This window comes from Pezoporus flaviventris, unplaced genomic scaffold (genome assembly GCF_033815535.1).
Source record: "Pezoporus flaviventris isolate CSIRO_AGI_PZ_B2104156 unplaced genomic scaffold, CSIRO_AGI_Pfla_v1 ptg000007l, whole genome shotgun sequence".
NCBI classification, from domain to species: Eukaryota; Metazoa; Chordata; class Aves; order Psittaciformes; family Psittacidae; genus Pezoporus; species Pezoporus flaviventris.
The window spans coordinates 93092703-93117727 of record NW_026892555.1 but is presented as its reverse complement, the minus strand read 5'-3'; the positions used below and the strand labels follow the sequence as shown (position 1 = coordinate 93117727).

Genomic DNA, 25025 nt, shown 5'->3' with positions numbered 1-25025 from the left:
TGGGAACAGAAAAGGATTTGCCCTGGCTAATAGCAAATTAGCTATTAACCTGTGAGCATGCCTTCACTTCCGGGTGCCCTGCATCTCCCCCCACCCTCTCCCGGCTCTGCTCGCTGCTCAGCATGGAAGCCCCAGAGCTGCACCCCCAGAAAAACCCAAACCCTGAAAAGGGCCTCCTGGCACTTGAAGTCCTGGGGCAGCTCACAGGCCAGTACTGGTGTGTTAGCTCCGACTCACCTGGTGAGCCTGTCCAGCAGACAGACCATGAAACTGCTTCCTCATTAAAAAAGCTGGAGAAGGCAACATCATTTTGCACTGTTGCTCCCCCACTGCTGTGGTGCTCCTGCAGTCACTGGACAGACATAGCAGAAGTCAAAGGGAAACACGTGGGCCGTGGCACCCTGTCCTCCGGCCCCTATGAGGCCAGGCACTGCTGCCCTCCCAAACCCTGCTGAGGATTCACTACATGCACTCATACATGCATTAATTACATGCAGCCCAGACACATAACCTGTTCCTGGCCCTGCGTGTTTCCAGGGCTGGCGGAGAAGGTAGCAAGGAGCAGAGAAAAGAGTTTTAAAAACCTGATCCAAAATGGATGTATGTTACAGTTTCTTTCATTTGAACTATTCTCTCCTGTTTCCACATTCTCTCAGGGATCTTTCCAGCCTGCTGAAAAGGCTGAGCAATATTAATTTTGAAATATTCTAACAGGCTGGGCAATATTAATTTTGAAATATTCTAAACAAGATATAGATATGTTAGACTGCTACAAATATAGACATTGGCATCTCTGAATGAAGAGATAGCCTGATGAATAAAGAATACATATTAAAAAATGTCTGAATAGCAACTTACAGGATAAACTGTAACAGCTTCAAAGGAGCCATTGATCTATGGAGTACATAATATGCATGTTAAAAATCGTTGGAATATTTATTTACATGACACAAGGCTCAGAAGAAGCCATTATGGTCCTTAAGTAAATTATACATGTTGTGCAAATTGTCGAAGTGCTTCTTTCACCAGAAATGAGTGTATCCTGTCAGTTGATAAACACATTATCTTTGCGGGGGAAAAGGCAAAAAAAAAAAAAAAGGAAAAAAGGAAAGCAAATCCAAGGCTAAATGAAGGTTAAAACAGAAGAGGAAAACTAAAAAAGGGTGGGAGAGAAAATATAAACCAACCCTTGTGCCATGTCAAAGCGTGTTCCATGCCCATCAAAGGAAGAAAAGTCTGAGCTGCTCATGCAGCCCCATGTCCCACTCAGTACTGCCATTGCGCTTCATGTGCTGCACGCCCAGGGCTCTAGCAGAGGGGCTGCTCGTGTCTCTGTGTGCCAAAGTCTTGGTCTCTTCTCCCTACAGGCCAAGAAATGACAAATGGGGACTAATTCGTTCCAGCCGCCGCTGTGTCCTCTACTTTGAAATAAGCTGCTCTGCTTTCCCCACCCATGTCCCTCTGAGCCTGGTGTGGGACAGCTGGTACTGCAGCCCACTGGCACTGGTTTTACCATGGTGTACAGGGAGATGATTTTTATGGCTATTCTTACAGGTCCTCAAGTGCCTCAGCACAGCCAAGCATTTAGTTGCAAATGGCCTTGCCTCCCCTTTCATACCTTTAAGAGGGGTAAAATCGGGGTGGGGGTAGAACATTGCTTTTGTACAGTCATCATGTGCCTGTCAGCTGGGCTCATCTCTCACCATCATCTGTTGAATGCTGACCACAGCATTCAGCAGGGTTTGCACTGCTCCTTCCCCAGTGCTCTGTAGGTGACAGCTCTTTTCTGGCTGATGCTTTGCTGAAGAGAAGGAATGCCAACTTAGAAAACCCCACCTCAAGTCCATGTTGCAGATCACACCGCAGCCTACGCTATAGCCTGGACCCTACAAATGTTTTTTTCCAAGCCGTGAAGGGGAAAAGGGTTTTTGTCAAGAAGGCATAGCCAGGATTTGGTGGCTGAGAGACCAGCCCTACCCCACTCAACAGCGGTCCGGCAGCTGAGCTCCTGAGTGCTGCACAGCCCTGGGGCGCTCGGTCCCCATCTGAGCTCAGGTGTGCTCCCAAGGCCTGCCTCGGGCATTTGGGAAAGCAGGCTCTCCTTGTAGGCACAGCGTTCAAGTTCTCTGACACAGAAATAAGAGTAAAGGATGGATTTTCTAATGCGAGAGAGCAAGCAGTTGTACGGGTGGAATATATTTAGCCTGTGTTTTCAGATCACATGTTCTGGGACTGGAGCACAAAACATTTTCAGTACTGTTTTGGAAGCACGCTATTCAGTATTGCAAGCCTTACTATTGGAGAAGCCAGTAAATTGCGTTGCATCTAAAACAATTACTTGAATTGCTTGCACCGTGGTTTCTTCTTTCAACTGCAAAGGTTTTACAAAAATGTGACTTCTACAGCTACAAAAGCATTGAAAGTACAAATAATTGTAAAGTGCTGCTCTGCATTTGCATAAACCTGTTTATCCTATACATGGTTTATTCATTAACTCTCAGAACAACCAGCAGGACAGCTATGGTATTCCCTCTGACCGCTTCGTTTGTGGCTGAAAATGCAACTGCTTAAAAGGAGCACTACATGCTTTAGAAAGTGAAAATAAATACCATTCCCATGTGAAACAGCAGGGGAAATGTAACTATCACTGCAAGAGCTGGCATTTGGCTTTTATATGGAATGAAAATCTCCTGTCATTTGGAAATTTCAGAGGGGACTCTCAGTGTCTTCAAGGGGTGGGACCTCTGCCCTGCAGCTCATCAAAATGGGCACTCAGTGTTAGCAATATCCATCACTGTGCTCTGCAGATAGCATACAAGTTAGGGACGGAAAAGACCTAGGTCCCTCACCTATTCCTCCTTGAGAACATTTTCTAGTCCTTACAGTTTAGTGTCCCAAGCAACTGGTTCCTTGCAGCCTCTGCTAGCAATATATTTCCCAATTGGCTCCTCCTTAGGAAGACTTCCTGATAATCACCCCAGCTTTCCCTGTGCTTTCTTTCTCATCCAAAACTTACCTCCAAAACTAGATGAAGTTAAACACATTAATGCATTTTGCCTATTTCATCTGCCTGCTTCTATGAAGATGAGTACGTGTTGCCACCAGTACATTACAGGTGGAAAACGGGGAGTTTGACAGCCGGTGACTTGCTCAAGGTCACAAAAGAGCCTCAGTAGCAGAGATGGAAACAGAATTTGGTATCCTAATTCCTAATCTGGCAGCCTCACCACAACTCTCATCACGCAATCAAAAAGCTCCTTTTAAGGAATGCTTTTGTGACTAAGAGAAAATCCAAGGCATTAGAAGAAAGAGACCTTTTAATTTGCCTTTGTTCAAACACATACGGCTTTTACTATATGGAGAACATGATTTAAAGAAGATATGGCATTAAAATAAGATGACAAATTCTCAAATCTTTGAAAAACAAAAATAAGTACAGCTGCATTTAGTACTGTACTGATTCCAGCCATTAGGATACCCCTTGCTTACAGTTTCATACATAGTGTAAGGAATAAATCAAGATCAGCATCTACTATGCTGCGATAAGAGCTTTTCTCAGTGTTACATATAGGCTTTGACATTTGTCAAGAATATTATATAACAAGAAAAAATTTCGAGGCTCTTTTTAGTAAAATTTCATCTTATAAAGGTCCTAACGTTTTGCACCGGAACAGTTTTTAAAAAAGCAAAGCCAAATCGCCAAGCCACTAAACTCAACAGGAGATTGCCATGACCTGAAACAATCAGGTTTAGTCCACTCTCTTCGAAGAGTAGCTCAGTGATTTATCAACTCTCCTAGGATACATAAGCTTTGATATGCAGGAACTCTACAAGGTAGTTTCATATTTTAAGACACCACCTTTTGCTTGCTTCCTCTTCTGTGTAACAGAACTCTGTAATTTGGCAACAACGGTGGATGGAAACAAATGAGGACATGGAGAACTAATGTCACTGAAAAAGTGTATACAAAATAAGCTGAGCTATACAAGCTAAAGCAAGGAGGAAAGTATAAATATTAATAAGATAAACAAAGAAAGCAAATGCAAATTTAAACCATTCCTTAGGAAAAGGATGATTTTCTTTTTTTAAACACAATGTAAGAATTCCCAAACTGCAGTAAAAAATCCTATTCATAGCATTCTTGCCATCACTGAGTTAGCTGGAGACACAGGACGAGAAGTCCATGGACTCAAGAACATGCATTTTGTTCATTAAACTACTATTATTATAACATCTAAGCTGGGGAAATCATCGCAGGGTCCCACTCCCCACCCCTCAAGTCAGAGATCAGCCAGTGAAATGCCCCCGTCTTCAATGAATTTGCAATGACAGGAGGTTTATGTTTGCGAATGTGTTTACCTACTTTTTGATTTGATCGTTACACAATTATTTTGATTAAGAGAATGTTCATCTTGTTGACACTATCCCTGTAGTCAATAGCTAATGACCCCAGTAGTTAATTTCCTTATAAATATTTAACTTAATAGAAGTTGCCCCTTGGGCTACAGTACTTTTGACACTTGTATAATCTGAAACAAATCCTCTTTTTTAGTCAAACAGACCATGTTACACACACAGTTGGCTAGCTATTTACAAAGTACCCAATTAAATCCTGCTTAATTCTCCCACTCTGAAAATCTCATTTCACTGGTGTGCAGGCTACTGATCACACAGATGAACATCTTTCACCGAGCCTGGCTGGACATGAGTTTGCAGTCTGCAAGACTTGACTGTACAAAAGCCCATTGTAAAATTAACTCGCCCATCAAATGGTTATGTACAAAATATAAGTGGAGAGAGTGCAAATTCAGAGGATTGAAGAAATAAGCTGAAGAATCACAGTTAAAGACAGGTAAATCTAGTTTAATGTTCACATGTAGTTACACATCACAGAGATTAAACAGGATTTTAACTGTAACATAGCTGCAGTGAAATGTAAGTCATTTTGTACTAGAAAAATAATCTTGACGCAGTTATCAGATTTTTGGTCTACTTAAGTTCATTTTAAGGTGAATTTACATCACTGATCGTAACGACTTTGCCCATGTGCTTTTCTGCAGTTCGGTATTAATACTCTTTGGACGAAGGAAACAGCAACTGGTTTTGTTAATGGTTTGCCCTTTGGTTGCAAGCAGAGAACTGTTTTCACTTTTTAAGCAGTTAATAGGCTGTAGGAACGCAAGGTTGCAATAAAACCTCTTGGTGCTGAATGAAGTTCCAGAACAAATTTCTTGATCGGATGCAACAGCAGATTTTTTAAAGAAAAGCTGATTAAAGATCTAAAGCATCGCCCCCATAATGCAAAAACTAGATAGAATTTTTCTATTCTCAGTAAAAACACTACATCTTACTGCTACTCCTATAGAATGCACAAAAAACCCTGTGCCTAAATGACAAAAGTGTAGTCTCAAAATGTATAATACACTTACAAACATTTCAAGTCTAGATTGAGGAAAACACGTTTGTATGGACTCCAAACAAGTTTATTTGCAATTAGACATCTCATGCAATCATGCAGGACCACTAGCTATAGCTGTTAACTTCTGAGTCTAAAGGACATCTGGGGACAAACAAAAAAAGAGGCCCTAAACATTCAAGATATTTCCATATTAGCAGCTCCATACTTGAGCTGTGGTTTTCTAAAGAGATATTCCCACAGATTTAAAAAAAACATACACACCTTTATAATATTTACAAAAAAATATTTAATTAAAAATATTTTATAATTACAGTAGTCTATTAAAGCATATACTTTTCTCACACTTATAGAACATCTCTATATATACACAGTATGAAATGTCACTCATTTATCTATACAATATGTAACATTCCTGCAGGGAGAAGAAAGTTCCCTGGGCCCCAAATAAAATCCATCTATTTTAAACAATAGATGTCAAATATCATCTACAAATGCTCTGGTAGATTAGTAAAGCTTCAAGATTCAGCTGCTCGGTCCCTTACGAGTTATAACGCTTCTAAAGTCTGGTTTAGGTTCGGGTCCTCTTATCCCGGGGCAGAGTCGCAACTTTTCCAGCTCGAGGCCGACAACCGCGGTCGCACGGCTCACATCTGGTCGGGAAACGAAGAGAAGAGACGGGCTGTGTGTCTGGGCGGGTGATGGGAACCGAGGCGTGTGTGTGTGTGTGGGGGGGGGGTTGCTACGGACGTGCAAAGGGGTGAAAAGGCTCTGCCGGGGCGAAGCATGGGAATTGCTCGGGAGGTTGGATGGCTTCTTCCTCCGGTGCGGCGGGGCCGGGCCGGGATTGGGGCTCCCCCCCCCCTCCCGCCCCCCGCGGTGCCTCTGCGCGGCGGCGCCGCCGCACACCTGTGGGAGAGGAATGAATAGAGGGGGTGTGTGAACCGCTCCGCTCCAGACCGACTGGCGCCACCAACAACACACAAGACATGCTTGATCAACAACCCAAAACAAACCAGGTCAAACAACAACCGCAGCTCCCAGGCTGGGCCAAGGCGGAGGGATGCGCAGCTGCGCGCCGCGCCAGAAGCTCTTTGGGGAAGAACAGAGCGGGGGGGGGGGGTGGGGGTGTGTTTGGAAAGAAAAAAAAAAAACCACAAAAAGGCAACAAAACAAAACCCGGTAATTAAAGAAAATAAAATAACCACTCCGCTAATTAAAAGCCCAAAGCGTCCTGCAAATATTTCTTGCGGGTTCATGTTCTCCCCAACCCCCCCCAACACCTTCGGCAGGCTTCCCATCGGGAAGCCGTGTGCGCTGCCTGGCACCCCCGCCCGCCGCCGCGGCCCCGCGCCCACCCGGCACTCACCTGGGGAGCGGCGGTCAGCGGCAGAGGATGCTGTCCCCCGGCTTGTTAACAGAGCCAGCCTGCGCAGCAAGGAAACACGGCATGTTAGAACGGGTGTGGGGAGAAAGGCACGGAGATTGCCCCCCACACACACTCTCCAGATCCCCCTTCCCCGCCCAGGGCACTGCCACATTCCCGCCGGGAAGCGCCGCTGGGAGCTCCCGGCTGCAGGAGGTGCCCAGCCGGGCACCAGCTCGGGAGCGCAGAGCGAAAGGGCCGTGGGGGAAGCACCGGCACATGGGGTGCCGAGGCACGCCGCTCCCCGCGCCTCCGGGCTGCCACAGGGGTCCCGCGGACTGGAGAGGCTCCCCAGTGTCCTCCCCCCACCTAAAAGCACGCTGCACCGAGGTCGTTGAATGTGCACGGCCCCCAAACGCGTTCACGCTCGCTCCGCTCAGCGGAGGGCTGGGAAGCAGAGGAGCAGCGCGTCTGCTCCCGTGTGTGCAAACACTCTGATTACAGCGGCTCCCTCGAGAGGCTGTAATTACACGGTAAACACCGTGCGGGCGCCTGCCTGCACCGAGGGGATGCAGGCACCCGCCGCGCACCGCCGAGGCGATCCTGCGCCCACCCACCCCGTATATTTGGGGGCTGCTGCCGCTCGGCATAACCACTAGGCCGGCAGCGGCGAGGCATCACCGGGAGCTCCCACGGCGGCCGACGCTGCCCGTCGGGCCATTGCGCTGCCCTCCTCCCGCTCAGCATCCCGAACCGCGGGCTGGCGTGGCACGCACCTCTTACCGGGTCAGTATTGAGGGCTGTCAGCGGGGTCCTTGGGGTGCCCACGGGACAGCTACCCGGGTGCAGGGCGGGTGGCTGCTGCTGCTGCCGAAGCAGCGCCGGGTGCGTCTCCAGAGCCAGCTGCAGGTCGAGGATGTAGTCGATGACGTGCTGCAGGATCTCCACTTTGCTGACCCTCTTGTTGGGCGGGATGGTGGGCACCAGCTTCCTCAACCGGCTGTAACAGTCATTCATATCGCACTGCAGGCACAGCGCCGCAGGCTCCTCGCCCGACGACGGGCTCCCCTTGCAGCCGCTGTGCTCGGCCAGGCACCGCAGGGCCGGGTGGCCCCCGCCGCCGCCCGTCACGCCGGGCTGAGCCTTGCGGCTGGGGTGTCGGACGGGACTCACAGCTTTCATGATGCCGCAGGGAGGGAGGAAGACCTCCCTCTCCACCACCGCTGCCGCCTCCTGCGACCTCGGACAGCCGCGCACGCACCGCCCGCAACGCGACGGGAGCGGGTCACGGACGCAGCCTTGCTTGCGCTGCCGGCGGCCCTTCCCGAGGATGCTACGAGAAGTGCTCGCAGGGCCGCTCGTCAACAGCCGCGCTGGCGAGAAAAGCGCTCCTCCCGCAGCCTCCGACTACAACGGCACAGCCGCCTCTGCCACCGCCGCTGCCCGCGCCGCCCCATATATATCGCGGGGTGCGGGCGGGGCGCGGCGGGCGGCGCCGCGGCGGGGCAAGGCGAGCGCGGCGCGGGGAACGGGGGGGCGCCGTGGTGCCGCGTCGCAGCCAATCAGAGCGCCGCATCTCCTCCTGGATCGCGGCGCCTGCCAATGGCGGAGCGGCCGGGGGGGCCGTGGCGCTGCTGGAGGGGGCGGGCGGCTGGCGCTGACCCCCGCGGGGAGGAGGCGGTGGCGGAGGAGGAAGAGGGGGGCGGTCCCCTGGAGGAAGGACTGAGGGAATGCGGTCGGGATCCACCGCCCGGCGGTTCTTGGCGCCGCCCCAGCGGTCCGGTGCGTAGCTCCGCAACCGGCGATGCTCCCAGCCGCCAGCCCGGAGGATGGCGGCTGCCTCCCCCCGCGGGAGGGGTGATATCTCCTCGGGTCGTGAAACGCGGTTTTATCTTCGGTGTCTGAAGACCCAGCCAGGCTTTCCACATATTTTGAGGGACTTTGGGATGCTGATTTAAGCGCAGGGAAAAACCCAAGCAAAACTTGAAGGGGAAGAGGAGAGGGGAACAAGGAAGGAGGAGGGTTTAGGGACTTCAAGCAAAGCAATGCCTGGGAACATTAAATTAGAGCACATAACTATTAAAAATGCATGGAGATGGAGTATTTAAAATTCCTCCATGACATATAATATTAATCCGTTTTATGTAAAATTCATACCTGTAACTTAATTTGGTCCATTAATGCACCAGATCACGTATTAGTTGTTGTACCATGTTTTAAATATGATGCTGGAAATGTCCAAAGTTCTGTACTTTCAGGCAGAGCATTAAAATTAACAGACACTCTTGAGTCCTGCTTAAGTAATTTTGCAGTAGACTGTAACCTTTTAATTTAATAATGCAGTGTTCAAACTCTCTGTTAATTCCTGCTAAGGATTAAGATCCACTGCGTATCTGAATGGGACACTGGTGTAAGAAACTCAGCACCCGATCCTACAGATGATGCAGCTCTTTGAGCTCTCTGCGAGTGAAGCAGGGCTGATTGCTTGGGCAAAGGACTGCAGGGAGGAGTAAAGGCTGCAGGATCTGCCCCTAAGTTCGTAAGTGAAACCCAGCAGAAGGGCAGAAATCCATAATGGTGATTAATGATTGCATGTCCCCACAATGCTTAGTCACCACGGGTGATATATAAAGGATACAGTGGGAAGCTGTCAAACCCAGAACTTGAATGAGCACTGAGACTGGATCATCTGAAGTGTATAACGAAGCATACTTTCATTCTCTCTCACCCTTTAAAAACATATGTTTTGAGGCTCTGCTTACAAATACTCTTACTTGTTTTCCTTATTTTGTCCCACATTACCAGTGCCATCCACAGCAGTTGGGCTCCCCCCAACACGAAATCCAAGTGCATGGTGTCAATCTTTGAGGTGTAAATCTAGACTGAGGTCTACATTTATGTGTTACATTATGTTGATGTGTAGAAAAGATGTATTTCCATTAGCCATGGGCAGGATGATCCCAATTCTGCCGCACTCATTGCTCTTATTCTGTGAAACTCTTCTCCCCTGCAGTCTCTGAGTCTCAAGAGGTGGAAATATATATGGGCCTTAACACATATATTATGCTTACACTTTGCCTGCTTCCCAGAGTCCTGGTAATATGGACAGAATTGATGTGCAGTCTCAGAGCAAAAAAAAAAAGACTTCTAAATTATGGCGAGCAGGAAGGCTGAAGTCTTGCTGGTCCCATTTAATTAAAATCTGCATGAAATTAGATACGCTGCAATACTGGGTTGTTCTGTTTGTACTGAATCGCACTGAATCCCTCCTGGGAGCTTGTCTGCTCTCACTGGAAATCTCTGGGAAACCCCAGTATGTAACTGGTTCCCCTTTAACTCTCCCAGAGCTAATCTGGACAAATTATTTCTGTACACACACAAATCTCTCTCTCTCTCTCTCCCCCTTCCCCCTCTTACACAGACACTGTACCAGCACTATATAGCAAATCTACTGAGACCACATTAACTCTTGAAGATGACTCAGTATTTCTGGAAACCCGAGAAGAACCATGATGTGCTGCTGACCTCTTTTTCCACTGGGCTATTTCCACTAAAGAGGATATGAAAGGAAATCTGACGGTCTGTAAGCATTGTCAAAGTTGCAAGAAGCCTCTGTGTTCACATAGCTAACATATCACAGTAGAGACATGTGGGAGAGGGAAAAACAGCCCTACCCCTCCAAATATTGTATAAATATTCAGGGGATTTCCTCTAGTAACTCCTTTTGATACTCATGAAGTGGATACATGCTAGTCTGACATGCTCGGCTGAACAACAGGCACCAATTCCCTGTTAATAACCGGTCTCCTTTTGCTCTCCTTGAAGTCAATGGGAGTTTTGTCATTGACTAGAGTCGGAGCAGGTTGGGTCGGCTGCTTTTTCAAAATTTAGATTGGATGTGCACCAGATGCTAAGTAAATTGCTGTAGAAATGGGTTGGAAATCACAGAATGTTGGCAATGGAGGTAGGTGTTAGACAAGCTCTTCATCCCTGAAGATGTACATGAGAGAGAAGGACAAAGCCTCTGTTCGTACTTCTATTGACAGCAATATTTTTCATGACATGACTAGGAGGGATTAATGCTCCTGTTTTTCACTAGACCAAGTTTGGAGTTTTAAAGTAAATTCTGTGCATCTTTAAGCATGTGGTCCTTTCCTGCCTGGCTGGTGGAGCTCATCTGTCTTGGCTGGGTTTTTCTGTGCTCTCTTCCTACATGCAGAGTCAAGATTCATTTCCATTGTAACCAGCTCTTGTAATATTAATCTGACTAGATCCTCAGTAATGCTTCAATGGGCCAGTTTAGTCCATTAAAAGAGAATTGATGAGTTCAGATCACATCACAGGTGCTCTCTGGAGTTCAAAAAAGTTGCTTTTGATTTAAAACCAAAGTAAAATGAAAATGTAATGACTAGCCTTGTATCCCCTTTGTCATGAGGATAATCCCATTGAATTTAACAAGAATGAGTAATGTAGGCTGAATTTGTCAGCACAGGTCTGAGTACATGAATATGCTGTTGACTCCAGCTGGAAAAATAAGCTGAGGCATTGACAGTGTCTCTGGGTGATGGCACCAAGGAAGGGGGACAGTCTTTCCAAGTGCAGAACACTGGACATTTTCTCTGACAGCACTCTGGATCCATAGATGTTTGTGCATGATACGATGCCACTGAACTAAATGGTGCATTGGATAGTACCTTATTAGTTCACATAGTCTCAGGACAGATAGAATTTGAAGAGAACACATTTAGAGGGAAGCAAGCAAAGTGGTTTCTTACACAAGGTTACTTGCTATACCTACCTTAAGAGGGCATGAAATGCACACAAATGTACGATGCATTTTTATCCTTGAGCAGGTTATGAAACAGTGGCTGAGTCAAATGTCCCTGTTTTGGGGCTTGGGGCACACTATATCAGAGCAGTGCAGTAAAATGCCAAGCTTTCCTTTGCTTTAGGCCAATAACTGATGGGGCAAGTTTCATCCTGGTGGGCACAGAGATATGTGAGACTCCTTGCTGTCCATTCCTGTTGACTCCAGCAGGCAGCCAGAAGACTCGGGATCTCAGAGGAACTGCTCAACACCGAGAAGGGCTGATCATTAAAAAAGCATTATAAATCTCTGAATGGTTTATGGTTTATGAGGGAAATAGCAGTTGATTCCTCAGTGGTGCCATTACTCTCCACTATTGCTATCATTCAGAAGGCAATAATATTGGTTATTTACCTTCAATTAAAATATCTAGTTAGTTGTGATGTCATTTAAAATAGCACTATAATGTGTTTAGTGCTCCCTTATCAAATACCATAGATAAACTCCTTTTGGCAACAGGGGATAGTGATATGAAATGAAAAATTGGGTGGGGGAGTGAGATGGAGGAAAGAATATGTAAATCTTTTATTGGATTATTATTCCTAAATGCCTACGTTCCCTTGCACACCAACATGGAGGTGAGACTGTGGGCTTCTTTGCAGTGACACCACATGGGTCCTTAGAATAGGTCAGGGAAGATCCATCGGGAATTTGGGGAGCAGAGACAAGTCACCTCACTCTGCATACTACCAAGAGACCAAAATCCATTGGTCTTGTGCTAGCATTCCTCACCAGAGACAATTCATCATCAGAGCTCTTCCAAACACTTAACGCAAACCTTCTCCCCAAATAGCACAAGTCATCTGGAGTACTGTTATCCCTATTTTCCTCAAATCCAAAATCTAAATAAAACTCACACACTTCACTTAACATGATGGGTTTGTTTTTTTTTTTTTTTCCTCATTCTCTGGTTGTGGTCATGACAGAATTTTCTGTTTAATGAGAAATCCTAAGAGATTCTTAAGACTTTGACTTCCCCATTGTCCCCTGTGCATGAAGTTTAATATAAATAAAATGAAGAAATGCTTGTTAATTGCTCACAACAGCTCTTCACAAACAAAGGAGATTTTTTAATTTTTTTCCATGTTCACATAGTTGTCCAGCTTAGAGCATCCTCCTAATGACCGGAGCATGCTCCTATCCATCCTTATATGCTTTCCTTCAGCTTCATATGCTACAAAAAAATCACATGACAACAAATATTTTGGAGAGATGAGGAACAGATTATAGAAACACCAGTCCTTCTCCGTGGCTTGATGCTTATGTAAGCCCTTTTTTACACAAGCATGGAAATAACTGCATAAAGAAACATTTACCTCAATTAGTGGAAAGAACCAAAAAAGGACTTTAATGGGGTTAGTGTCTAGAATAGCTTTTCTTGCTGTGTTGCTTCCAGCATGGCTACGTTGTAGAAATTCATAGAAACTCTCTTGCCTTTGAGAGTCTGTGGCAGCAGACAACATTGGTATGTCACTGACAGATGCCCTGGCATTTTGCTGGTGGTTGTATGTCGGCCGAAGGCTAATGTCATTTAAGAAGGTTGCTTTGTTCAGGTGACCAGAAACACTGGGTTTGTTGGGTAATGTCAGATTTCTGCACTGACTGAAGCAAGCTTGTGGCAAAAAAGATAACTCATGTTGACAGCCTACTGCAGTATGGTCCAAATATAAGCAATCAAGATGCTTATTCTGGGGAAGGGGAAAAATAATTTAGGAGTATTTCGAGCAGCTTCCTGAAGAACACTCCATTAAACTGGGGTGCACAGTAACAGATTGAATTTGGAGTCTTAACTTTAATTTCATTTTGTGTAGATTTAGATCAGATTTATGTGCAATGTCAGGTCCTTTGTTTGTAGACAGAAATCCTCAGCCAATCTGCCTGAAAACAGCCTCATATTATTTTCATGTTTGTTATGAGTTTGCATTAAGAGCTCTATAATCACACAAATAATACAGCCTACAGGGACAATGAGCAAATTGACCTAAATTAAATAAGTATCTGGATGTGTACATGCTCATCTGCATATGTTATCATTACACCAATGATACTGGTATTTATTTTCGGAGAACCTGAAGAGCTTCATCAGCAAAAGCAGTCTAACTTCATGCCACAAAAAAAAAAAAAACAAAACAACCCTGAAGAAACAATGGCAATACCTTGTACTAATACAACATTATACATCTTGAAAGCTAATGTAAATATGTTTGTTATTTGTTCTCTATGAGTGTTTTAAGGAATTCTTCAAAATCTTTGGAGCTTATCTTTTTATTTATATATTTTTTTAATTAAAATGAGAAATGACCTCCCTCTCCCTGACTGTGAAGGCAGCCTTTCCCACAGTGAAGGGACATCCAAGGTAGATGGAGAGACCTTCGCTTCCTCTGGTTTGATGCAAATGCATCAGTGTTCTCTGTGACTGCAGTCAGTTGGTACTTTTATGGGTCAGTGTCACTTTCAGGTATCACCTGCTTGCCAAATATTGATTTACAATTCTGCATTTTGCTTCATGCTTCTAACAGCCTGACCAGTATTTAAAGGACTATAGAAAACACTGTTTGTTGACTTGGTTCAAGTCACACTGGTGACATTGCTGGGAACAAAAGTTAGAAAGAACTAGAAATTCAAGTCTGGTGGCTGTGTGTGTGGAGGGGAAGCTTTTCAATGTACCTTCAAATCCCCTGACTGCAGTTATTAATGGCCCATGCCATGCACTTCCAGTGCATGCTGAATTCCGTGTAACCTAGTTATCTATTTATTTACCTGCTATAGAGTTCCTGTTGCTATAACATGTGAGGATCTACCAAGTGCTTGGTAACAGAAGCAAAAGCCTGTTCCTCATTCTTCTCTTCTATCTTGTGGAAGAAATAGTAGAATAATAGGATTTATTTATAGGATCACAGCACTGTTTTAATTTACTTATGTACTTGAGTGTGTTTGAGAAAACAGACTGCTAAAAAGATGGGTTTTGTATTAATTTGTGGTAGGATGCTCTCTGTGATCTTTCTTTATAGCCTGCATGGCTTCTGAGAAAGTTGTCACTTAAGAAAACAAGAGTCCTCAGCTTTTGTTGACAGAAAACAGCTCTTGCAGGATTTCATGTTTAGAGAGCAAGAAAAAAAGTGATGACAGGTAATGTCTCCTTTAGGCAGATGGGGTCATACTCAGGGGTTTTAATTCTGGCAAATAGTATATACTAAAATGACCTTATATATTTATTAGTCAATGGCATTGTGTAATGAAAACCACTCCGTAGACCAGCGAATTTAAATCAAGATATATGTTGCAGAGTGCAAATGGCTGGATATGCAGAAAAAAGAAAAATGGATGTAAGGAGAATATTGGACACTGATCCATGAACTGCAATTCTTCACAGTTAAATATATTCTGTGTCTTACTAATTTTCCCTTACAAAAAATGGGAATGAATGTTATTTTCCATTTTAGAGTAATTGTGTAGCAATTCTTCATGTCTTTGCTTCTTATGCAGGGGGCAAGCTATGCAAAAATATTTCAAAGACATATTCAAAATTGCTATTAAAAATGCTTCAACATGCAAATTTTCTGACAGTTTTGACTTTGTTTTCTTAAAGCTAAATGATGTGCATATATAAGAATATTTTGGGTAATCACACAGCTTATGCTAAGTAACTATTTCAAGTTGTCTTCAATACCAGTATGTTTCCACATACTTTCCTTGAAGTGTTAATGACATTTATTTTGGTAATTTTTACTCCACTAACATGCTCTTCCAACACTTTAAAGCACTGATATATTTTACTCAAGCAAATCTTTTAATTTACCTCAATGGAGAAATTGACTTGAAAAGCAGCACAAATCCTTGCTTATATAGAAAGTTTGTCTTGAAGTTAATGAGCTTATTTGCCTGAGTAAGGATGTGGGTATAAGGACTCTCAAGTGAGCAAAAGTTTCACAACTGGATGCTAAGTCATTAGCCTATTTCAGACCAACCTCTTGAAATAGTTACTCTACATTGGGTGCCTGTGAATTAATTCTCAAAAAAAAAATTTTTTAAAAATATGAAAACACAAATCCAAAATAGTAAGAAAAATCGAAATTTTAAATTAAAAACTTTAATTGAAAGCCATTGTGGATACTGGCCATGGTTATTCAAACCAAATTAAATTTTTGGTCTCCACTGGGTTGTATCTAGTGTCCACTGCAGTTTTTTTCCACTTGGAGTAAGAGCTTCCTGATAGACATAAAGTGCTTTCTTTTGCCTGTGGGAACTCCTTAACGTACACAGTGCATCAACCTTGCAGTATGGTATGAATTATTATTAGAAAAGCATTAATAGCATATTATATATTTGTAATCTTAGTATGAGATATGACTTATTTACAACCTTGCATCTCAGCTTCTCTTTTTTGTTTTTTCTCCCTGTCCCCTCTGTATCTTCTTTCTTCTGAACAGCCTTGCACTTGTAACTTCAAGATTCTCCATGGTGTTTAATGTTTTAGTGAGGTGGCAGTCTCTCCTTTCGCTCTTTAGGGTACTGTTTCATCCTGATGTGCTGAGAGATGCATGCTTTTCCCTCTGTATCGGACAAAAGGTACTCCATGAGGTGTGTGAGCAAGCAAGTGGGGATGGGGATGTGTGTGTGGTGTGTGTTTGTCTTCCTTCTTCCACTGCTGAAAGACCCAAGACAGGAGCTAAGGTAATTACAGCTCATTAAAAACTATGCCAGGTGAAACTTAAACTGGCATAGCATAAACAGGACACACAATGGGCAGGCACTGGATAAAACATTTATTTTCAGTTGTTATTGATGACCTTTCAGAGTTGCTCGTGGCTCTGCTTTGGCCTGTCACTTGTGAGCTAAAGGGTCATCAATAACTTATGGAAATAAATGTCTTATTGATAGTCTGGCTACTCCAAGTCCAGTATATTGTCTCACATACAGACACACCGGCACAGAAAACACAAATCACAGAGAAACCACTTCTGATATTAGCCTCTGTCCTTTTATCATTAGAAAAATGTGGCTTTCTAGTTCTTTCTTTTCTTTCTCTCTCTCTCTTTCTTTGTTTCTCTTTCTTTCTCCTTCTCTCTCTTTTTCTCTCTCTCTTTCTCTCTTTCTCTCTCTCTCTTTCTCTCTTTCTTTCTTTCTTCTTTCCTCTTTTTGTCTGTGTGTCTTTTTCTCTTTCCTTCTTGCTGTCTTTCTTTCCTGGTATTTCATAAAGATAAGGCCCTAATTTATTTATAAGGGTAAGTCTCCAGAACAAGGTAGCATTACAGAGCTGGCTTATGAATTCCTCTATACACATGAGTACATTCATAATTGATGAAATGGTCTATAGTGTTGTGGTTAGAATAAACTTAAGGTCAAATCTCTGGGAGAGCAAATCTTGCCATTATTCCTGATGAGAAATAAATACGTGCAGGAACTAAAAAGTGAGGAGCTGAAAGGGAATAAAACTGAATGCATAAGGGCGTTTTGAACAATTCATTCCAAAGTGAAAGTGCTTTTTCTTAGTTTTTCTTCATTGCCTTGATCTTCCTAAAACTGTTGTTGGGGCAGGTTAATGACTGACCTTTGAGGGAACCACATACCAGTCTTTGTTCCCTAGCAGTCAGGATCTTGCAGAGGCTTGAAACCTTTGAGGGAGAGAATAGGATTAAACTGCTGTATGAAGTCCAGCGCAGGTGATGATCAATGGGAGCGGAGGAGCGGGTTTCTCAGGACGCTCTCTCCCTTCCCCCACCAGCTGGAATTTATTTCGTTTACTGCAAAGTTACCTGACGGACATGGCTGACTGTCAATGATTGTTCTCAGATTAATTTCCCTTTAAGCAGCCATCAAAAGCAAGCAGTGTTAAAATCCCTGTAAAATTTTAAGGTGGCAGGTCAGTCAGATCTAAACATCGTATCAAGCAGTTAACATCAGAAAGACTTGAGCCTCACACTGAAATCATATTTACATAAACTCAGTTTACTTGCCCCCCTCGAATTTCTAAAATGTCCAGCAAACCAGAGAAAGATGTTTGATCCTGTAGCATGCACATATACTGGCTGACCTCACACAAATCAGTGCTTGCAGGGTGAGTCCTTCATACACGCCTGCCCTTACACTTTGCTGTACACCTGTGAATAATGCCACCAGTCTTGACACATTACACTGCAGGGTCCCTTTGCATGCAGGCTTTAGCTGTCGCGTTGCACACAGAGCAAATCTACACCACTTGAATTGGTTCAAAAATCCATCCTCAGCATCAGGGCTGAGCTGTGGTGGAATGCCGAGGGGTCCCCCCCCCCCATCATTCCTCCTCCTCAGTCCCTGGTCTGTGACTGTCCCCAGGGAACCTGTACCCTGTTCTCACAGGGTGCGTTGCCCACCCTGGCCCTGTGTTGAGATGCTGCTGCTCAGGCTATTTCAGGTGGCTGAACTTTTGCTGCAACAAGGTTCAGATAAAGGGTCTGCAAGCTGACCAGTGACATTTCAGCAACCATTTCTGCTGCCTTTGAAGGCTTCTTTATGACTGCAAGTGGTTGTATTTACTCCTGAAGGTTCGGACCTGACCTTTTCCTCCCTGGGAACTTTTGCACCAAACCAATTTATTAACAGAGAGTTAAAATAAGCAGAATTACAGTGAAAATCATTGCAAGCATCCCACCTGCCTGACCACAAGTGGCCACCTGCCAAATGCCAGATGAAGTAAAACACAAAAAATGTGTAAGTGATTTAAGCTGGTCTAAGGTTTTACTGACGAGTAACTGAATGTCGCATCTCCTCAGCCTGGAAGAGCTAGCTGCCATGCATGCAGGCTCTGAGGCCCACAGCTAGAGGTGCTGTGCGATGAAGATGAGATAAAATACCGAGAAGCCGGAGTTTCTGACTGATGGGGGGGGGGGGGGGCATTCCATTCGCTGCAAAAAACTGTGCAACACTTTAATGTCTTTCCTGAGATAAATTTATGTTTAAACCCAACCTGCATCTCCTGCTGGGTCACAAAACAGCTATGCTGGCTTTTGTCCCAAAACCAGACTGAAACTAATGTAAAAAGTGAATCTATGCAAGTAACAATCTATATTAAGGAACAATCTGATTTTCCTACTCTGAGCCCAAGTTGCTCCATGAGGAATGCATCCTCTCATGAAGAACTCCGGTAAGAAAGTAATGAAGAATTCCCTACGTGAAGCAAACTGTTCATTGCAAGTTTGAGACGATGTATTACTGAAACTGCCTAAATTATAATCAGGTATTCTGCAGTGTGGGAATCTCGTGGGAAACTTCGAGTCTGAATGCGGGAAGTTCGGGAGCGTTGGCAGGGATTGTAAACCTCGTTGGAGCGCAGTGAAAAGCCCCCTCATTCCTGCAGGAAAGAACTTTTCTAAAGTGCCTGCCGATGCATTGAGGATGAGAACAGAGACATCTCCGCCCGGACAATGGGCAGCGCTGGCACGGCCCACACGGTTACCGGGGGACAAGCGGCGGGAACGCCACCTCTCCATCTCCCGCACCGGCGGCAACGCGCTTGGGGGGGGAAGGTACCCTGGCACCCCCCTTCCCCCCTCATACCCCCCCCCCCCCCTCCACGCGTGGCCGTGGGGTGCGTGTGAACACTGCGGGGCGCGGGCTCCCGCGTGCCTCTCCTTCACTCCCCCCCTCCCTCACTCCCCCTCCCAGCTGATGCCTCGGCCCGGGCGGCCCAGACTGGCCGGCGCCGGGCGCGTGACATCACCCATTCACACTGCGGCCCCAGCTGGCGCCGCCGGGGCGGTCGCCGTGGCAACGCGGACGCCAATCTCCGGGCAATGACTTCCAGCTGCCCGCCCAGGCCCGCCAGCGAGAGCGCGCGTGCGCGGGCGCTCAGTCGCCTTCCCGCCTCGGTTCTCGGGACGGGAGGGGTGGGGGAGCGGGTCTCTCTTGCCGCTGTGGTAATAGGGGTGCCCCCCCCCCCCCCCCCCCCCCGCTTCCTCCGTAGTGGTTTTTGCCCGTGCGCCGAGCCTGAAGTGAAGCCCCATCATTAAGCGCCCCCGGGGGAGAGCTACGGGGCAAACCCGTCCCGGTGGAGGGTGGGCGAAAGGAGCAGCAAACGAGGCGGCCGGTTTTCACCCGTACGGAAGGTTTTGGGGATGGCTTTCATGCCGCAGGGGAGAAGGGCCGGTATGGGCTCATGGGTGACGACCTCCAATGGAGGAGGAAAGGGGTGTTTTTGCTGGGGAGCGCGCTGCTGTGAGGCAGGGACTGAGGTGAGGACAGCCTCAAGATCACCCCTGTGGAGTGGCCAGGCAGGCCAGGGGAAAGCGTCGAGGCAGCTCACCCGTGGTCATAGAATCATAGAATCGTTAGGGTTGGAAAGGACCTTAAGATCATCTAGTTCCAACCCCCTGCCATGAGCAAAGATGCCTCACACACTAAACCATCTCACCCAAGGCTTCATCCAGCCTGGCCTTGAACACTGCCAGGGATGGCGCACCCACAAGTTCCTTGGGCAACCCATTCCAGTGCCTCACCACCCTCATGGTAAAGAACTTCTTCCTTATTCTCTCACTTAAATCTTCCCTGTTTTAATTTAAGCCCGTTACTCCTTGTCCTGTCCCTGCAGTCCCTGATGAATAGCCCCTACCCAGCATCCCTATAGGCCCCCTTCAGATACTGGAAGGCTGCTATGAGATCTTCACACAGCCTTCTCCAGGCTGAACAGCCCCAGTTTTCTCAGCTTGTTTTCATACGGGAGGGGCTCCAGCCCTCTGATCATCCAATGTCTGTAGGATTGGGTGGTTACAGGACTTTCTGGCTCACAGGTGGCAGCCTTGTGTCTGATAAATATCCATGAACCTTTCTGTACAAATACTTTCATTGTCTTATTCTGTGGTGTCTGTGGCATCTGGTAGCAGTGAGTTCCACAGTTTCATTGGGTGTTATATCAACAAAAATGTACTTCGAATGCTTTAAAAATCTGTCAGCTAATAATTAGAACTGGCATCTCCTATTTCTTGTGTTATGAGTGACTAACTTTCGTATTCACCTTTTTTAACGCAATGACTGATCTCTACCGTGTTCTCTTTAGTTTCTTTTTTTTCATTTGTGCCAGAGAAAATACGTTCCTTTAATTTCTCCCATTCAGTCTCCACTCTGACTGGTCATTCTGGGGCTCTTCTCTAGCTGTGCGATGCTGCTTTTGAGAAGGTGGGAGAAGGATGGAAGCAGCATATGGTACTGCTTTGCACTGAGTACTTTTAAAAAACATTTTCTCTTTAGCTTGCCTAACTGTGAGCCATTTTTGCCCCAGTATTATGGTCAAGTACACAAATGATGCTGAATGTTTTGAAAGTTTAAATCTGTAGGCTTTCTGAAATCATCTGAGAAACTTAAAATGCCCAATGTCTGTCTGAAAGATGTAGGGCTGACATCAAACTTTGTGAATATCCCTTTTTATTGATCAAATAGATATGTTTCTATATTTAGTGTCCATAATGAAATTTTTTGAAGTCTGAGTTGACTGAAACTTGAAGCACCAGGAGATAAATAAAATGAATCTGCAGTTTAACATTAAAAATCTTGTCACTTTTGAAGCCTATCCTGTGATTTAGTTTGGTTTTATGTATATATTTTTTGTATGTGTCTCAGAAAATTCTCATGCTTCAGTTTGATAATGCTACAGTTTGGCCCCATGTGACTTGCTAAAGGCCCAAAGGGGCACTGAGTCAAATGGGGGATTAGAAGTGAGAGAGTTCCCTGGTTTTCTGTATAGCGCTTTGGCAGGTAGCTCGCGACACTTCCTTTGAGAATGAATAGTTACTACCTATTGCCTTGTAGTTTGTTGATTCACAGTTCCTACAGGAAACCATCTGTAAATATTAGCCTGTGTAATTTGTAGTGTTATTAAACAAAGTGATGAGAATCCTACTTAAGAAAAAAATTGATAGCTTTCCATATGGTTCTAAAAAGCTTAATACTGATGCTAGTTAGCACAGTGTAGGAACAGCACAGTTCTGACTCAATTTATCCGTAAGAATAAAGACTTAGTGAAACATTAATTTTCCAAAATTACGGAATGTTTTAATGTGATTGTAATTGCCCCTTTGTGCTTTTAATTTATTAACACTGTTATAACAAATTATAACTCATTGTAACCAAATGCTTTAGATGTGAGAGAACCAGGCTGGTATGCTGGCATCTTGATATAAAAATGGTCTCTGTTATAATGCAATCACAGCACATCCATTCTGATTTACTTGGAGTAACTTATGCTAATTTGGGGATTTCTTTTACATTGGTATTGTGATGCTTTTATGTCTCAGGCTTAGTCTTTTACATCTTCACATCTTAGCTTTCTGTAATGTGGGGTTTTTTTTAGGGAGCTGCACCTAGACTCAGGACAAGCTGGCAGAGCTGGATCTTGTACAAAGGATATAGTTTTGCACAGCAAACTGGTGTAAGTGATGCTATGGAGGGAAGCCCTGTGGAAACTGGTGTGAGCTGAAGAGTATTTTGCTGCCATGCCTGATTAGTTCATCAGGAGCCAGTGTGAGTGTGAAACATCTAATCATGTATGAGCCTGGATGCAGTCCAGCTGCTTTCTTACCCTATCGAACCAAAGTATTAAGTATTGCTAAACGAGACCTGTGTTGTTTGAGCGTGTACGCCCTGTGTTTCTGCTGTCAGGAGTGCTGATGAACCCAGCACAGACAGTGTCCGCATAGAGGCTTGACCCTGAATCAGTGTGGTTGGTGCTGAACTGGAGGTACTGTTCAAGACTGAATACTGCAGCATCACTTGGAGCTTGCATACTGTGCTCCACAGTGCACAGAGATGAGCTCAGCTATAGTCCTGGATACAGGCTGGATTTGTGCTGTGTCCTTTAAGGGCTCAGATTGACTTCAGACTGGGTTTAATACCAGCAACTCCATCCCAGAGTCTCTGAAATCTCTCTGGACTTCGCTGTCCAGTTCTCCTGGGGGCACAGCATAGGAATAACTGGTAAAGCTTTGCAAAATGCCTTCATATTCCATGCAGTATGAAAGTACTTGTATGGCTGTGAATCTGCAGTGGTCTGGGATGCAGTTTGACCTAATGAACTCAGTCAGAGCTGAACTGGCTCTGCAGAGAGCTCACTCTGGTGCCCCTGTTGCTTCAGCATTCTTGATCTACAACTCGTCACCTATCGTATATCTGCAGATTAACTTTGTCTGGTGTTGTATCTATGAAAGCATGAACTAAAATGTGATTGGGCAGAAAATGTCACTAAAAGCATCAGGAGGAAAGATAGAGACAAAGAGATTGTGTTTAAGACTAGGTCTGTGTCCTGACACTTTGGTGTGAAATTTTCTTATGGGCATTGGAGCAGATCGATGGGAACATGGGGTTTACTATACAGAAATCTGACTGTAGTAAAATTTAACTGTGCCTGTGTGTTCCCTATTTCAGTATTTGAAATAGTCAGATATTTGTGTTCTCTTGCATTGCATGCTATAGTTCTGATCTTGCAAAGTGTTTAAATTATGTTCTTTAGAGCTTTATTGGATCAGGGCCATTGTCAGTACTTCCAGAAAGTAAAGCCTAAAACATTCTCTGAAATCTTTGGCTAGAGATTGCCTAGCATTATTTCCTACCCATAAGGATCTTATCTGGACCCTCCCATAGGAACTAAAATAGCAAATGTCATGTATGCAGCTTTGGCAGTCAGTTTTGAACTTGGAAGACTTCTTTTGATGAAGCAGTGTGGGCCAACATGCCTGTGAGACATGTTCAAAGCTTTTTATGCTTTTCTCATCTATCTGAAATACAAACAAACAATTCCCATTTTCCAAAACAGGACTAGCCATATATTGTGATGGTGGCAGCAACTTGATAAAGAAATATGGGAAGCATAGTTTTCAGTTGTCTGTATAGGATGTGCTTTATCCGAGAAGGAAATAACCTCTTAGTGTTAAAATAAAAGAAAATAAAAGAAATCATTATATTGAAAGCTTTTCATGTGCTAAAAACTGTTTACTGATCTGTAAACAGTCTTTGATAGACTTTCTTTGGCAGTACTGCAAAATGCTTACCTGAGTACATCAGTGACAGCTGTCTAAGACTCAGAAATTTCTTTTAATCTTTGGATTTTTTTTTTGCATTGTTAAGGCTTCATGGTTCTTGCTTCTGATAACTGGAATGTATTTAAAATGCTGTCTTATTCTGAACCAGTTTTTCTCTTTATTTTTGCTTAGAGGCCAAGGGATGCTGGCTGCCAGTAAGTGAAAGGTTATAATTTTTATGGGTTTAGATTATCATGAGCCCTCTGCCCATTCAAGAAGGTAAAGGGCTAAAAGATGTGTTTTCAGACAGCATGTACTATTAGCTGAAATATGGAGGAAGAAACTCCAGTGAAGCTTTCACAGAGAAAACTTAACTCCACAAGGTGCCCGAGTTAAGGGCTCACTGGTCATGAGAGGGTTCATATTAACTTTATTAACTGTGTTAACTGTTTGAAAAAATGTTTCCGTGTGTGGTGTGCACATGTATGGATACATAAAATATCCAACCCCCCAAATTTGATTACTAATAATGTAATTACAACTAATCAATCTGTGGGAAAATCCCATTACTAAATCATGTACATTTTTCTGGAATGAACAGCAACAGGAAACTAAGCATTCTAACCTTGAAATTCCAGTCTGCTTATGGAACGCACCTGGTTCTCATGTTCCTTTTAGGCAAGATGACCTAATTAAAGGTAAGTCTACCTAACTAAAGCTGACACGTTCATGTCAGTGGGTGGAGATGACATGTCATGGCTATAGGGCTCCCTTTTCATGTCCTACCTGCTGCTCATCCTACAGGATTCACACAGGCCTCCTTTTCCCACATGATGAGCAACACTGCAGATAGCTTATATCTAGTCAAAGTTAGTAGTAGTAGTCCATGTGGCTCTCAAATGATGGCAAGTGGCTACTGATGTTAATAAGGCTCTTCATAGGAAGAGCCAAGTCAATTTCTTCTGCTGGGTATGTTCCTGTGCTCCTGACATTCTTCCTGTCCAGCTGGCTCACCATGGATGTGTTGGGTATCTGTCTGGAACCTTCACCTCTGGAGCACAGCCCCAGCGAGCAAATCCCATCCAGGATGTTCACAATCAGAGCACTACCAGCTGGAGGTTCCCTCTGATGGTGTATTCCTGTCCAGGACCTTCAGAAACTGTAGCATTATTGCCTGGAAGTTCTCACCTTGGTGGCTGAGATAGGGATCAATGGCAATATGAAAGTACTGACCAAGGTCAAGGAGAGAGAAGACTAGTCTCTGTAACCTGGCTAAACAGTCAGTCCCAGAGAAAGGATTACACCATTCAGTTCCAGGCATTCTGACTTAGAAACTCAGTCCTGCAAGATCCATTTCCTCTTCCTCTGGTCTGCATTGGCGTATGGTACCTT

The 25025-nt window shown here is 44.7% G+C and overlaps 1 protein-coding gene across 4 annotated transcripts; it reads right to left on the bottom strand.

Annotated features, from left to right (window-relative positions):
* Positions 1-4842: 4842 nt before the first annotated feature.
* On the bottom strand, positions 4843-8192 carry ID4 (inhibitor of DNA binding 4). 4 transcript variants are annotated; one of them, XM_061449561.1, is made up of 3 exons: positions 7559-8192; positions 6786-6844; positions 4843-6069 (listed from the first exon to the last, which is right to left on the bottom strand). In XM_061449561.1, the coding sequence occupies exons 1-2, from the start codon at positions 7962-7964 to the stop codon at positions 6831-6833; spliced, it is 420 nt and encodes a 139-aa protein (XP_061305545.1). In that variant the 5' UTR covers positions 7965-8192; the 3' UTR covers positions 4843-6069; positions 6786-6830. The 4 variants fall into 4 exon arrangements, with proteins under 4 accessions (XP_061305545.1, XP_061305543.1, XP_061305546.1 ...); XM_061449559.1 differs by having other exon boundaries at positions 7566-8192; XM_061449562.1 differs by lacking the exon at positions 4843-6069 and adding an exon at positions 6136-6325.
* Positions 8193-25025: the final 16833 nt, after the last annotated feature.

Coding starts and splice junctions, on each gene's coding strand:
- ID4 (XM_061449559.1), bottom strand. CDS start 7,964: ATGAAAGCTGTGAGTCCCGTCCGACACCCCAGCCGCAAGGCTCAGCCC. Junction 6,845..7,565: donor CAGCCCTCAATACTGACCCG/GTAAGAGGTGCG, acceptor CTTGCTGCGCAG/GCTGGCTCTGTTAACAAGCC.